Source organism: Eriocheir sinensis, chromosome 44 (genome assembly GCF_024679095.1).
Source record: "Eriocheir sinensis breed Jianghai 21 chromosome 44, ASM2467909v1, whole genome shotgun sequence".
NCBI lineage: Eukaryota > Metazoa > Arthropoda > Malacostraca > Decapoda > Varunidae > Eriocheir > Eriocheir sinensis.
The window spans coordinates 5,202,005-5,219,024 of NC_066552.1; the positions used below are offsets into that span (position 1 = coordinate 5,202,005).

Genomic DNA, 17,020 nt, shown 5'->3' on the forward strand with positions numbered 1-17,020 from the left:
CATCTTTTTTGTTGGGTCCCTGACGAGTGTAATATATCAACGGGATGACAGGGAGGACTGGAAAGCCATTGTGTTATTTTTTAGGGGGATGACAGCAGGAGGAGAGACAGATGGCGCGCCTGACGGGTGGGATCATAAGTGACACGTGACAGACGGATGACAGAGCGACAGAGACGGATGGCATACCTGAGGCGACGCCCACACCGACCCCGCCAAGCTCCGGGCCCAGTCTCGTACCTGCAGGAGAAAAAAAGACAGGTATTAGTCACTAGCCAGACGCCCCACGCCCATCACACGCCCATCCAACGCCCGCCATACCACACCACGCCTCTGCCCCAAGGTACGCGGAGGCACTGGAGAGAGCAAGAGTCAAGGCCATGACCACACCCAGGCCCATGATTGACCTCCTCCTCCTCCTGCGTCTCTTGTTTGGCTGAGCTGACGCCGCTGAATCGATAACGGACAGCCAGCCAAACAAACGGGCAACCAGAGTAACAAAGAGTAACAAAGTAGTAACAGTAACAAAGTAGCACCAGAGTAACAAAGTAATAACGAAGAATAACAAAGAGTAACAAATAAACAGAGGGACAACCAAAGTAACAGACAGACAACCAAAGTAACATACAGACAACCAAAGTAACAGTGATAACCAAAGTAACAGACGGACAACGAAAGTAACATACAGACAACCAAAGTAACAGTGATAACCAAAGTAACAGATGGACAAAGAAAGTAACAGACGGACAACCAAAATAACAGACGGACAACCAAAGTGACAGACGGACAACTAAAGTAACATACGAACAACCAAAGTAACAGACGGACAACCAAAGCAGGAGTACCAGCCTCCCCTCACCCCCCCCCCTTCCACTCCTTGCTGCAACACTCTTTATGCACGCCGCTCACCCTTCAGACTACGTAAACTTCACCATAACACGCGAGACCACGAGTGCCTGACGAACTCTACACGCCCCACCCCTTGCCCCGTTCCGCCTCACCCCACCCCGGCACATGTCATGGTTTAGGGGCTCTGAGCACTACCTTGACACACCTTACAATCTCGCCCTCACTCTTATCTCCCTGACTATCAACCTCACACTCCCCCCTCCGACGAAAGAAAGGGAACGCACAGTGGGAAGGTGACATCCGAGGGTGATCGAGGGTGACATTCAAGGCGAGGAGCGTGAATGAAGGTGACAGGAGGGGAAGGAGGGGGTGAAGATAGGGTTGAGCGGATGAGGTCATGTCTTATCTCGATACCAGGACACGAGCAGAGGAAAGTGAAAGATTAAAGTAGGGCGGACGTGAAGGAAAGGGAAAAGATGAAAAGTAGGAGAAAATAAAATTGACACCAGAGAAAGGAAAAGGAAAAAAGGACGAAAAAGGAAAAGGATAAGGATTAGAAGGAAAAAAGGAGGAAGACGAAAAGAAAATTAAATGCAGTAGGAGAAAATAAAATTAATACCAGAGAACGGAAAAGGAAAAGAATAAGGATTAAAAGGAAAAAAAGGAGGAAGACGAAAAGGAAAGAAAATTCAAAGATACAGAAGGGGAAGATGACGAAGAGGCAAAATAATGATAACGAAGAAAACTAAATAGAAAACAAAGAGGAATAACGCAAATAAGACAAAAAGGGGAAGAGAACGAAAGGAAAAAAAGAACGGAAAAGGAAAAGAATAAGGATCAGAAGGAAAAAAAAGGAGAAAGACGAAAAGAAAATCAAATGCAAAGATACAGAAGGGGAAGGTGACGAAAGGGCAAAATAATGATAGCGAAGAAAACTAAATAGAAAACAAATATGAATAACGCAAATATAATCAAGAAGACAAAAAGGGGAAGAGAACGAAAGGACTAAATAACGACAACGAGAACAAAAAGGAATAAAACGTGCGAGATGACTCTGAACCTCGTCTTGCACTAACAGATTCTCTTGACTGCCAATGCAAACGATAACGGTAAAGATAGAATGTGTAGGAAGAAGCATCGCGCCAACACTCGATTCCATTAGGAGAACCGCTAATCCAATGCCTTTCCACCTGACCCTCCGGTAACCCCCCCCCACACACACACATCCACTCTGACGCTAACAATAAGAAGATTACATCGCCCTCCCCTACCGACAGCGCTACCTGGAGACATTAGCTTTTTTTGTCAGTGTGATAAAAAAAAGATGAGTGCCCACAAAAAAGTAATCCCGCAGCGTCGGTTAGTGTATATTAAGGTTTCATAATATCAACCTCACCCACTTCCGCCATATCCACTTAAAGACATTAGGTAATTTTGTGTGTAAGTGCTGTAAATACGCCTCTTTTTCTCCTGTAAATTGCGAGGAAACGGTTAATCTTGCAACGCCAGTGTAAAGCGTATAAAAAAGATAACTGTTGAAAGCACAAAATTACCAAAAGAAAATGTCTCGCAATATCCGTTAGTGTCCGGCTGCGTTTCACTTCACGCCGATAACAATGAACCACAAAGAAGTAAAAACAGCATAAAAAAATAATCACGTTACGTCCAATACTGTCCAATTTAAGCCTCATATTTTTTTTCTTCACTTTGTCACCGCAACGTACGAGTAACAGCAAAGGTCAGACAAGGAACCAATAACGTAACACACGGCGAGTAGCACAACCACCACTACAGAAAAAAATATATAATAGACCACATATTAACGAAGGCGAGGCGGCACGGGCGAGGGCGGAGACACTGTTACCAGACCGGCGTGACTAATGTGTTGTCGGGCACGTCCAGGAGACCGGCGCCGCGCTAAGCCTACGGGACATTCTTAAAAATTTCTTCCCCCAACCTCACACATTTTACAAGGCTTTCATCGGAGTTTTGGGCATTTCCAGTTGTAGTTTTATGATCCTGGTGGTAGTTTGGCTCTTCTTCTGTACCATGAACATAAAAAAAACACACATTAGAACCCGACTGATCTCTTTTTCGGGTTTTGGATATAGTTAAGTGTGAAGGGTGGAGGCTTCTGACAACACCGATTTACGCCTCCAGCCTCCAGACCCGCCAAGGACGCCGGGATAACAAACATATTAGACGGGACTCCAGACCTTCACATGCCGGAGCGAAGGAGCGAGTTCTTGGTGATTTATTTAGTGGTTTATTTAGTGAGGTATTTGGTGAGTCGTTTGGTAAGGTGTTCGGTATGATGTTTGGTGAGTTATTGAGGAAGTTCTTGGGTAAGTTACGAGTTTTGTTTTGTTTAGGAAAGGAAGATTTATTGATCGATCTATTTCGTGAGTTATTATTGTTAGGTAATTTAGAGTGAGCTATTAGTGACCTACGTTTGCTTTTGTTTCGTTAAGTACGATCTATTTGTCAATATATTTGGTGAGTTATTTGTTAAGGTGACTTAGAGTAAGTTGTTGATGACCTACGCTTTTTTTTGTGATAGCCTATTACAAAAAAAAGTCACAATAATACAAGATGAAAATGAAACTAATTGACGCCAAACATCCCTTTCATCGTCTCAAGAGCTTACTAAAATGAAAAATAATAATAAAATGATAATAAAAATGATAACAAACGGTCTGAAAAAGCATAAACTGTGAAAATAGTGAAAAAAAAGTGGAAAATATTGTTATCTTCGTCCTTTCACTATCTTTCCAAAACACGAACACACAGGTAAGGCCCGCGGCTCACCTGGAATAATTACCAATCAGTCCGCGGATTTGCAGATAGGAAAGCGCCACGCACAAACAAACATTTTACAAACATTTCGATAAGCCTACACAATCTGCTTTAGGCTAAACAAGATTACGCATGGAGGAGGAGGAGGAGGAGGAGGAGGAGGAGGAGGAGGTGGAGGAGGAGGAAGGAAGGAAGGAAGGAAGGAAGGAAGGAAGGAAGGATGAAAGAAAGAACGAACGAAAGAAAGAAGGAAAGAAAGAAAGAAAGAAAGAATGAATGAATGAAAGGAAGGAAGAGAGGAAGGAAGAAAGGAAGGAAGGAAGGAAGAAAGGAAGGAAGGAAAGAAGAAGAACAAGGAGAACAAGAACAATAACACGAACAAGAACGAGTAGAATAAAAAAAGAATAAAAAATAAAAAAGTAAAAAACGAAGAAAAAAGACGAAGACGAAAAATAAGAAGAATAGAAACGACAGGTAGGAGGTGACAGTCGCTTTGATCCAGGTGAATGTGTGCGCGAGGGGAAGAGAAGGGAGTGACAGCGAGAGTTATACCTGTTCTACCTGATGGACCTGATTACCTGCTTCACCTGGCTGGCTGGTTACCTGGTGTGGCTCGCCCTCGACACAACTCAAGCATAATGTGTGTGTTGCCTCACCACACAGGAATGGATGCGGATGGGGGAATGTGTGAAGGGGAATATGTGTGGAGGGGGAGGGGGATGCGTAGAGGAGGCCCCGACGATATATCTACCTTTACAATACAATTACAACGATATTATTACTTTTCTTTCTAGTGTAGTACTTTAAAACTTGATATAACTAAAGCCCACATTCTCAGACATCCTTTTACAATACAATCACAGCGATATTTCTACATTTTCCTGGCGTAGTATTCTAAAACCTTTCCTACTGCAATCCATTTATATACCATCGACATTACTAAGGCACATATTCTGTAACATTTCAAGGCTTACACACCCACATTTGGTAAGGCTTTCGTAGAGGGTGCGGGTATTTCCATGGGTAGTTTTATGAGTCTAGTGAAAGTTTGACAAGGTTTCTGTACCGTGAACGTTAAAAAAACACATAAGAATGCGATTAATCTCCTTTGTGGGCTTTTGAAATGTTTGTTGTGAGAGCCTAAAACGTTTAAGAATATTGACCTGAGAGCTGTCGTGTGTCCGTTCATCTGGTGTTTATATATGTGTGAGAGAATGACGATCTTGTAAGTAATAGTTAGTAGTAGGTTAATAGTAAATTTCACAACTACAGGGACGCGACTCTTACTTTTTTTGTGGAATCTAACCCTATGGAGCTACCTGCCTACCTGACGACTATACGTTACGCTAATTACACCCCTCAGACTCACCTGGCCGACACCTGTGCATTACGCCGTCCACACGAATCATAAACCTAACCAGACGACAGGTAAATATGACTCTGGTTACACGCTATACAAACAAACGCACTCACACGTGTCCGAAATGAACTATACACCTTTTTTTCTTTGTTCAGGTAAACGTGGCACTATTTGGCCACTTTCGCTTCTACACGGTAGCTAAGCACAGAAGTCGTTACACGCGTTATGAATGCCGCACCTAAATGAACACTAACGAGACTTTCTTTATATGCGAAGCGAGGCATAAAAAAGGTTCTACTTCGTCATAACTCTGGAAATATTCATCACTGCGTAGTTCTTCACAAATGCATAACTTTATCTGATGCCCCGAGAAGCAGCACAGTAGATATTCATTCATTATTGTAGATCTTCATTGTAGATACTGTAAACATTCATTGTAGATATTCATTCACTATTATTTAAGATTAACGACGACGCATCAGAAACACAGAACGAAAAAACACATCTTACATATACATAACTTGACAAACATCTATTGAAAAACTATGTAAATAAAATAAGGTAAATAAACAACCAACTCCTTACTCTTTCCATATCAGCGTCGATGCAAAAAACACTAAACAAAAAAATCTTACATACACATAACAACACAAACGTTCACGGATAACATTGTAAATAAATAAAGCGTAAGAAAACGTGTAAGTGTATATAATATTTTTCTAAGCAGATAACCCTTGAAAGTTCCTACATCAGTTGACGTGAAAGGGAAGGTTGGGAAAGACGTAGCAGAGTGACAGGTGGACAGAGGTGGCGCCAGGCAGGGAACAAGGAGACTCAGGTTACCAGGAGCTTGATTTACCCAACCCCACCTTCCCCCTTCCCCTCAGTCCATGTACAGAGAGAGTAGGGGAAGAGGGACAAGGGGAGGAGGGGAAAAGGGACAAGGGGAGGAGAGGAGGAGGTGTACAAGGGGAGGAGGGGTATAGCGCCTAGGGGAAAAAAAAAGGAATGTGAGGGAGGAAGTAAGTTCTAGGAAAAAAGATCAAGGTGAGAAGAATGGAAATTTTCGGGAATAAGGAAAAATATGAGACAATGGATGTGAAAAAAAAGGCGAGAGATGAAAAGAAAAAAGAAGCCAGAACAGGAAGGGAAGGGAAGGGAAGGGAAGGGAAGGGAAGAAAAACGAAGCAAAGGGAACGGAGAGAAAGAGATGAGAAACGAAAGAAACGGAAGGGAGGGGAAGGGATGGGAAGGGAAGGGAAGGGAAGGGAAGGGAAGGGATGAGAAGGGAAGGGAAGGGCAGGGCAGAGAAGGGAAGGGAAGGGAAGGGAAGGGAAGGGAGGAATGAACACTAAACGAATGGAATCAACATCACTATCTTTCCCATCTTCACAAACACGAGGACACGAAGGGAGGGGAAGAAGGGACCATCAACTAAGCCTACTAAAGGAACATTACCCAACCTATCTTCATTATCAACACACACCATGACACGACAGAAGGAAAAGAAGGAACCATTACCCAAGAGAATCACAACCACACCATCTTCACCACCCTCACACATTGGAAGGGACGGAAGGGAAGGAAAGGGAAAGGGAAGAGAAGGGAAGGGACCCGACACACCTCAGCCCAATCAACAGGTAAGTCCCCACAGGTAAGTCCAGGTAAGGTGGATCACAGGTAGGCGGATCACGCAGGTAAGGTGAGTCATATAAGCCATGCCCTCACCTTACCTTGCTTGGTATGAGGGGGGGGGGGGGGGTTAGGGGGGTGAGGCGGGCATTTCCTCCAGCCTCTGTATGCCTCTCCCCCCTTTCTCCCCTCCCCCCATTATCTTCAGCCTCCCCCCCACCCGACACCCCCCCATCAACACGGTATTTCCAGAACAAAGGTTGAGGTCAGGGAGTAGGGCATGCAGGAGGAGGAGGAGGAGGAGGAGGAGAGCGAGGTTGACATTTTGACATACTGATAAAGGGGAGGAGGAAGAGGAAGAGGAGGAGGAGGAGGAGAAGGAGGAAGGGTGTGACAGATACGGAGACAAAGTTATAGGTGTGATGGAGGTGAGGGGGGAAGGGGGGGAGAGGGGAAGGGGGGCGTAGGTCAGGGAGAGAGTGGCTATACGGAATACTGATGGAAGGGGAGAGGAGGAGGAAGGGGGGCGGGTAAGAAGGGGGTTACAGTTAAACACGGATATTAGAGTACTGGATGGGCGTGGGAGGAAGAGGAGAGAGGAGAGAGAGAGAGAGAGAGAGAGAGAGAGAGAGAGAGAGAAAGAGAGAGAGAGAGAGTAAAAGGAGATGATAAAAGACAGAAGAAAAGGAAGAAGGAAAGGAGAGGATAAAGGGAAACTGTAGAAGGATGAGGAGTGAAAAATGAGGAACGAGGAGAGAGCAAGGTAGAAGGAGAAAGAGAAAGAGAGAGAGCAAGGTAGAAGGAGAAAGAGAAAGAGAGAGAGTAAGATGAAATGATAACAGAAAGAAGAGAAGAAAGAAGGAAAGGAAAGGATAAAGGGAAACTGTAGAAGAATGAGGAGTGAGAAATGAGGAACGAGGAGAGAGCAAGGTAGAAGGAGAAAGAGAAAGAGAGAGAGTAAGATGAAATGATAACAGAAAGAAGAGAAGAAAGAAGGAAAGGAGAGGATAAAGGGAAACTGTAGAAGAATGAGGAGCGAGAAATGAGGAACGAGGAGAGGGCAAGGTAGGGCGGGCGAGAGAGAGAGCAGGAGAGGGCCCAGGAAGTATTCAGGTGAGGGCCGTCTTGGGGGAAATATCAAGGGGACGTGAGGACCTGATTGTGTGTCTCGGTGGTGTGAGGTGGGAGCGGAAGAGACGGCGAGAGCGAGAGAGCGAGAGAGCAGGAGTGAGATAAAGGTGGGTATTGTCAAACGCTACCACCCCTCACATTAACTACTTCCAAAGGCCGAAAAGGAAGTAAATCGGGTTCTATATGTGTGTTTCTAGGTTCATGGTACGGAAGAAGGGTCAGACTACCACCAGGGCCATAAAACTACATAAGAAGAACATAAGACCATAGGGAGTTTTAGGCCCGCTTTTATTCATTATCTACATCAATGACATAGAAAATGGGATAACTAGTGACATTCCCCGAGGAAGTGTCCAAAACTCCTACGAAAGCCTTGTCAAATAAATGCGACGAAATGTTTAAGACTATGGCCCACAAAATTCGTATGCTTTAACGTTTTCATCTCTGTTTTGTTCTGTTTTTTTTTCTTCTTTTTTCATTGTTTTCCTATTCTTCTCATCTCTTCTTCGTCTTCCTCTTTCCCTTTTCAAATGCGTATTCTTAAACGTTTTCATCTCTGTTTTGTTCTGTCTCTTTTCTTCTTTTCTTTTTCTTCTTTTTTCATTCTTTTCCTATTCTTCTCATCTCTTCTTCGTCTCCCTCTTTCCCTTTTCTTCTTGTTTTCTACTTTTTTCTTTTTTCATCCTTTTCCTTTTTTCTCATCTGTTCTTCGTCTTCCTCTCTCCCTTTTCTCGTGTTTTCTTCGTCTTCTCTCTTTTCTTCTTGTTTTCTTTTCTTTTCTTCTTCGTCTTCCTCTCTTCCTTTTCTTCTCTCCTCTTCGTTTTCTTTCTTTTTCTTTTTGTTTTCTACTTTTCTTCTTTTTTCATCCTTTTCCTTTTTTTTCTCATCTGTTCTTCGTCTTCCTCTCCATTTTCTCGTATTTTCCTCGTCTTCTTCTCTCTCTCTTTTCTTCTTGTTTTCTTTTCTTTCTTTTCCCTTCTTCCTCGTCCTCCTTCCCCTCAGAATACTCCAGTTTGACAAGCCTCTCGAGCAAGTCTCTGGGATTCTCATGGACTGTTTTGCGATACCAGTGATAGTTTGCCCGACCTCTACATCCTAAACGGGAAAACCACGACCCATGAAAACCCGGTTAAGTAATCTTCTCTGCGGCCACGAAAAACAGACCTCATGAGACCCAGATACGTTTAAGAATATATACCAAAAAGAAGAGAATCAGGTTATCACGTACAGGAGATGAAAAGGAACTATATACGGCGATGAAGGGAGAGCAAGACCATGAGTAAGAGATGAAGAGCGAGAGAATCAGGTTATCAGGTAAAAGAGGTGGAAAGGATCTATATAAGGAGGAGGAGAGTGGCATGAACGGTGACCCAACTGAGCATGACTTTAGCCCAAACGTGTGTTGTTGTGAAGAAAGCGGATTGAGAGTGAGTGAGGGAAGGAGTGATGGAGTGAGGGATTGAAGGAGGAGGGATTAAGGGGGGCAAGGAAGGAAGGAGTGAGGAAATGAGGGAGGAAAGGAAGAGAGTGACTGAGGGAAGGAGTGAGGGATTGTTGGAAGGGGTGAGCAAGCCGCCGGTGTTGGTAATAATGTGGCGGGGTGGTGAAACTCTAGAAGCGGACGACGCCACCTCAGCCCTACGAAAAACCCTCACCACCACCAAGGCCGCGGACTGAACTGAAAGCGAAAAGCGGGCCAGACCACGCCCCGCCACACACACACACACAGACACACACACACACACACACACACACACACACACATACCTCCCCCTCCCACCCCACATCTACACACACACACACACACACACTTTCTCTTCAGTAATATTGTTCATTCATTACCACAGTAGATTCATTCAGACGCGGACGACGAAACAAAGGCTCACGGACACACTCACACAAACAAACACACACACACAGTGGCTCGTTACGTACGCACAATAGGAGCAGAAAAAAGACTCCCAGATGACGAAGCAGCTAATAACACGATTACGGGTGATGTTTATGACTCTCTCTCTCTCTCTCTCTCTCTCTGACCTCATCAATTCAACGCTAATGACAACGCTAATGACGCAACGCAACACAACACAGATCAACACAACGCAACACAAATCTACGCAACAGACGCAACACTCAACGCAACAGAACACAACCCTCAATGCAACACAACGGAACCCGGAAAACCTTGCTGAGGGCGATGCAGAGACACGCACACAAAGAGACAGACAGACACTCACAAGGTCCTCCTCCTCCTCCTCCTCCTCCTCCTCCTCCCCAAACAAGAGCAGGCGCCCCTCACACGAATAAGGAGAGTGTAAACATGCCCCGCCCGACACTAACCGGACACCGCCCACGCCCCCACGCCCACGCCCGCACGCCCACACACCTTGGCTACCTTATCATCATCCACCTACGCCCCTTCCCTCTTTAACCTCCCCGCTCCTTATCCTTGGCAACTAATCCTCCCTATCCTCATTTCTATACCTATTTCTCCCCATCTACGTCCCTTATCCTCCCAATTTCCTTACCCTTGGCAGCTAATCCTCGCTATCCCCTTTGCTTTACCTATTACTCCCCACCTACGTCCCTTATCCTCCCCATTTCCTCCCCTCACTCCTTATACCATTCCTTCTCCCTATTAACATTCCATTCACTTTACATCCCATTTCTCCCCATTTCCATATCCATTACCCTCCCCACGATTACTGTCTTCCATTTCTTCTCCCCTTCCTCCACCTATATCACCATCTCTCCCATTACCCTTTCAAATTCTCTATGTTCCCTTCACTACCTATTACTAAACTTCTTCACATCATCTTCTACCACTGCTATATACTATCTCCCATTTTTCTCCCCTTCCTCTCACTTCACCAATTTCTCTCCCCATTACCCTTTACCCTTTCAAACTCTCTATGTTCCCTTCACTCCCTATTACTATTACTCCACTTCTTCATATTCTTCATCTACTAACACTGCTATATACTATCTCCCATTTCTTCTCCCCTTTCCTCTCACTTCACCAACTTCTCTCCCCATTACCCTTTACCCTTTCTAAGTAACCCTCCCCCTTCCTTGATGTATCCTGTTCCTAATTCTCCATGTCTCCTCTCCCCAGTCCCCAGCACCTCGCCTCGTCATTCTCCCCTCTGTCCTTGCTCCCAACATACCTACATACTTAATTAACTTACTTTTTTTTCACGGTAAGAGGAGGAAGAGTAATTATCATTTCCATTACTCTTTCTTACCACCATGGCCTCCTCCTCCTCCTCCTCCTCCTCCCTTTTCCACTCCCCTATCGCCCTTGTCTTCCTAATCATATAATCATCTTCCCATTTTCTTTTACCCATCTTAGTCATTCTCAGACACTTCCGCCTCCAACATCACCTATTTCCAAATGCCAAAAAAGGAGATCAGTCTGGTTCTATTGCGTATTTTCGTAGGTTCCTTGTACAGAAGAATAGGTTAACGAAAAATAGGTGTCTGTAGAAGAAAAATGTGGACGGGAAACTATAGAATGAGGACAAAGGAAACCGAAAAATAAAGATACATACAAGAACACAGAACTTTAAATGGAGGACGAAAGATAAGTAGAAGAACAGCTTAGATGACAAAAAAAAGACGTTAAAGAAAAAGAACAGAGAACTATTGAATAAAGGACATAGGGAACAAGAAAAAATCTAAAGACAAACCATCGGAGGGCTCATAAAACTAGCCTTGCAAATGTCCCAAAGTCCATCTAAAGACAAACCATCGGAGGGCTCATAAAACTAGCCTTGCAAATGCCCCAAAACTCCTACGAAATCCCATTCTAAGTGAGCTAAGGCGCTGAAATGTTTAAGAATATGACTCTTCGGCCCCTCCCCTCTCCTTCCCATCTCCTCCCCTTTCCTTCTTCCCTCGTAACGCTCCCCACTGTCCTTTCCACATTCATAAGCACATAATCACCTTCCCATTACTCCCACCCACACCCCGGCGTCTGTTCTCCCCGTAAACTTAGGCCCCGAAATGTAAAAGAAAATGACTGAATAGGCCCTTCCCATCTCCTCCCTTTTCCTTTTCCCCTCGTAACCCTTTTCACTGTCCTTCCCACTTTCATAAGCACACAATCATCTTCCCATTACTCCCACCCACACCCCAACCTTGCTCTCCCCGTAAGCTTAGGCCCCGATATGTTAAAGAAAATGGGCCCCTCCCCTCTCCTTCCTACCTCCTTCTTCCCTAACCCTCCTCACTGTCCTTGCCACTTTCATAATCACAGTCATCTTCCCATTACTCCCACCCACACTCAGGCGTCTGTTCTCCCCGGGGCGCGGTCTAACCTTCTCCCCAATACTCTAGCAACCCACTAATCTGCCTCCCCATCACCACCGCCCACACATCCTTTCAGTCCGTCATCCCAGGCCGCTACCTAACCTTGTATGTCTCTCTCTCTCTCTCTCCCTCTCTCTCCCCATCACCCCATCCACACCCTGGACGTTACCTGGCTTCCTTGTAGTCTCGCCCTTCACCCCTTTCTTCTCCCCATCACCCTTCTTCGTCTTTACTTCCCTTCCCACTTTTTTTTGGTTTGTGATATATTTCATTGCATTTACTCCCCTTATCGTCTCTCCTCCTCCTCCTCCTCCTCCTTCTCCTCCTCTTCCCCCTCCTCAGCCCTGGATACATAAGAGAGTAAAACACAGACGCTGACGCAACAAATCCCTGAACTTTTAAATGCAATTACTGACCAACGTGAGACAAGACACTACCGCCGCGGCCTCCACTCTCTCTCTCTCTCTCTCTCTCTCTCTCTCTCCTGTTCTTCGTGTTCGTGTTCTTGTTATTGTTTATGGTCCTATTGTTCTTGTTTTTCTGCTTGTTCTTGCTCTTGTTCATGTCCATGTTCTTGTTTTTCTTGTTCTTGTTCTTTTCTTCTTCCATTTCATCTGATCTTTTAGTCTTCCTCTCTCATTTCTCCTTCTTTTCCTTCTTGTTTTCTTTTTCTTTTCATCTTTTAGTCTTCCTCTCTCTCATTTCTCTTTCTTTTTCTTCTTGTTTTCTTTTTCTTTTCATCTTTTAGTCTTCCTCTCTCATTTCTTCTTCTTTTTCCTCTTGTTTTCTTTTTCTTTTCATCTTTTAGTCTTCCTCTCTCTCATTTCTTTCTTTTTCTTCTTGTTTTCTTTTTCTTTTCATCTTTTAGTCTTTCTCTCTCTCATTTCTCTTTCTTTTCTTCTTGTTTTCTTTTTCTTTTCATCTTTTAGACTTCATCTCTCATTTCTCTTTCTTTTTCTTCTTGTTTTCTTTTTCCTTTCATCTTTTAGTCTTCCTCTCTCATTTCTCGTTTTCCTTCTTGTTTTCTTTTTCTTTTCATCTTTTAGTCTTCCTCTCTCTTTTGTTTTCTTCTTTCTCTTCTTGTTCTTGTTCTGTTTTTCTTTTCATCTCTTCTTCGTCTTCCTATGTCCCTTTTCTTCTCATCTCCTCGTCTTCCTCTCTCTTTTCTTCCCTTTATCTTCGTGTTTCATCCTCTTCCTTTTCTGCCCATCTCTTCTTGGCCTTCCCCTCTTCCTTTTTCTTCTCATCTCTTTGTCTTCACCGCTCCCTTTCCTTCTTGTTTTCTTGTCTTTCTCTTTTTCTTTTCACTTCATTGTCCTCCTCCTCCTCCTCCTCCTCCTCCTCCTCCTCCTCCTCCTCCATCACAGCCACAAGAAGATATTAAACCCCAGCTGGCGGCGAGTCCCAGCCCACAAAAAAAACAGACAAAAAAAAGAAAAGGAAACGTTAGCAGCTACTGAAGGCAAAAAAGGAAAAAAAGAAGAAATTACAGATGAACTCGCGCTGACCTTACGACTTTGGCGGGAGCTCCATTTTTCGCCGAGGTCACTTGGAAAGAAATGGATGTATCAATTGACCTTTTTTGGGAGGCCCGCTGACATTAAGGTTCTGGGGGCAAGAAGAGAGGGAGGGGAGGAGGAAAAAGAGTCAGGGAGGATATTAGTATTGGGGAGAGGGAGGGAGTGGGTGTGAAAGATGGAAGGGGTGGAGGAAAAGGAGCAGGGAGGATATTAGGATTTGGGGGAGAGGGAAGGAGTGGGAGTGAAAGATGGAGAGGGTGGAGGAAAAAGGAGCAAGAAGGATATTAGGATTCAGGGGGAGGGAGGGAGTGTGTGTGGATGATGGAGGGGGTGGAGGGAAAAGGAACAAGGAGGATATTAGGATTGGGGAGAGGGAGGGAGTGGATGTGAAAGATGGAGGGGGTGGAGGAAAAAGGAGCAGTGAGGATATTAGGATTTAGGGGAGAGGGAGTGGGAGGAAGAGGAGAGGGATTGGAGAAAGGTCAGCGTGGGATATATAAGGAGGACAAAGGATAAGTGAAGAATAGGCTAACGAAAAAAAAGGGTGTTTGAAGAAAAGAGAGGACGAGGAACTATAGAAGGACATAGGAAATAAAAAAAAAAAGAATACAAAATAGAACAACGAACGGAGGACAAAGGACAAGAATCAACGAATGGAAGGCGGGGAAAAAGAAGAATAACAACGATGTAAAAAAAAGGTGTATAAAGAAAAAACAAAAGAACCGGAAACTATAAAATAAGAACAAAGAAAAATGAAAAAATAAAGAATACAAGAACAACGATGGTCATGAATGGAAGAAGGGCAACCATATAAGCACAACTAATATAACTAAAAGGCTAAAAAAAGAAAAAAAAGAAAACTATAATCAGGACACAGGAAATAAATAAAAAAAACTCCTAAAACGATATATTCACAGAAACATTGCAATGCGTAATTTACAATGATAACAAAGGACACCAAAACAATGTCTATAAGAACAATACTTTCCTAGAAACATCTAAAGAAAACGGAGGCTGGGGTTCCTTATACAAATCCTTCCGAACTGAATGTATATATATTTTTTGCACACCGTAAAAAGACTGGCCATGGAAGTGAACTAAAAAAAGAGGTTAAAAGGAGTCCACGAAGCTGAAAATAATACTGACAGACAAACAAACGGCAGGACAATAGCAGGCGGGAAACAAAACAACAAAACAAAAAACAAGACACGAATAACAATAATACAATACGGGCAACACAAACTCTGCAACACCGTGGAAAACGTAAATAAACAAACGGCCCAGGAGGAGGCGTAGGCTGCATTCCGACCCCATCCTCGCGTAGAAAACAAGATAACTTCTGATTGGAAAACGTTAGTGTGGAAAAGAGAAAGCGAAAGGGGGAACAAAACTATAAAAAAGTCCTGCAAAAACGAAGTGAATAATAGACGGAAAAACACGAAGAGTCTTAGAAAAATAAATAGAAAGTGGGAAGTTGAAGGAAGAATATGAAAACAGACTTGCGAAGATAAAAGGAAAGAGAAATTGGAGGTAAAAACTGTTTAAATAAATATAAAGAGAAAGAAGTGGAAATTTGACGGAAAATAAGAAAATAGACTTGCGGAAATTAAAGAAAAGTAAGAAATTGGAGATAAAAAATGTTTAAATAAATATAAAGAGAAAAAAGTGGAAAATTGACGAAAAATAAGAAAACAGACTTGCGAAAATAAAAGAAAGTGAGAAATTGGAGGTAAAAACTGTTTAAATAAATACGAAGAGAAAAACTGAACCAAAATACACTAAATAACAGGAGCCAACCATTACAAGAAAAGGAAAACAGGACATGCAGAAAAAGAAAAAAACGGAAAAGAAAAAGCAATGAAAAGAAAAGAGAACAAGAAAAATAATAGGGAAAGAAAAAAAAAGGAAAATGCCATCAAAAGGTGAAAATATGAAAAAAAGGAGGAAAAATTAAAAAGAACAAGAACAGGAAAAAAAAAGACTATGAAAAAATGGTGACTATAAAAAAGTAGGATAATATAAAGAAAAAGAACAAGAACAAGAAATAAACAACAGGCAAAGAAAATGAAGGATAACTATGAGACAATGAAAAAGCTGACAAAATAAAAAAAAGAGTAGGAAAAGATAAAGAAAAACAACAGGAACAAGAAATAAACAACAGACAAAAAAAATATCGATAAGTATGAGACAATGAAAAAAGTGACAAAATAAAAAAAGAATAGGAAAAGATAGAGAAAAAGAACAAGAACAAGAAATAAACAACAGACAAAAAAAATAACGATAAGTATGAGACAATGAAAAAAGTGACAAAATAAAAAAAAAGAATAGGAAAAGATAGAGAAAAAGAACAAGAACAAGAAATAAACAACAGACAAAAAAAATAACGATAAGTATGAGGCCACGAAAATGGTGACAATATAAAAAAAAGCAGTCAGTCAAAGATAAAAAGGGGGCCATGATAGGAGGTGTGAGAGGGCCAGAAACACTCCCTAATTGTCTCAACCAGCGGTAGCACGCGGCGAGGGAGCAAAACACAAGATGCTGACTTTTCCGTGAACGTGCTGAGGTTGTGGTCTGTGTGTGTGTGTGTGTGTGTGTGTGTGTGTGTGTGTGTGAGTGTGAGTGTGCGCGTGTGTGGAGAGGGAGAGTGTGTTTGTAACGAAGATCTGAAAACCCGAACAAGAAGAAGGAGAGGGAGAAGGAAGAATGAGAAGGAGAAGGAAGAATGAGAAAGAGAAGGAAGAATGAGGATAAGAAGGAGGAGTGAGAATGATAAGGAAGAATAAGAACGATAAGGAAAATGAAAATGAGAAGTAAGAATGAAAATGACATGGAAGAAGAAGAAGAAGGAAGAATGAGAATGAAAAGGAAGAATGAGAATGAAAAGGAAGAATGAGAACGAAAAGGAAGAATGTGAATGAAAAGGAAGAATGAGAATGAAAAGGAAGAATGAGAATGAGAAATAGGAATGAAAATGAGAAGTAAGAATGAGGATAAGAAGGAAGAATAAGAATGATAAGGAAAATGAAAATGAGAAGTAAGAATGAGAATGAAATGGAAGAATGAGAAGGAGAAAGAAGAATGAGAAAGAGAAGGAAGAATGAGAATGAGAAGAGAGAATACAAGAAGAAGAAAAAGAAAAATATGAAGAAGTGTTATCATTCTTATTCTAATTCTTATTCTCATTCTTCTTATCATTATTATCATTATTTGTAGTACCAGTAGCAGACCACGTACATTAAAAATAATAGGAAAAAAAAGAAAGTGAAAGGGAAGGAATAAAGCGAAAAACGAAAAAGAAAAATCAATACACATACTTTCAACATCAACACCAAAATACATAAAAAAATAGAATAAAACAATAAACAAGAGAGAAGGAACATATGCAACGCCGACTGGGGTAGTACACAAATTACAGGTATTA

The 17,020-nt window shown here is 42.6% G+C and overlaps 1 protein-coding gene across 1 annotated transcript in view; it reads right to left on the minus strand.

Annotated features, from left to right (window-relative positions):
• LOC126980341 (mucin-5AC-like) overlaps positions 1–17,020 on the minus strand; it is a 62,808-nt gene that overhangs the window by 13,945 nt on the left and 31,843 nt on the right. The window contains exon 2 of the mRNA XM_050830097.1: positions 187–237. Within this exon, the coding sequence (XP_050686054.1) occupies positions 187–237 (51 nt within the window). The remainder of the gene's footprint in view (positions 1–186; positions 238–17,020) is intronic.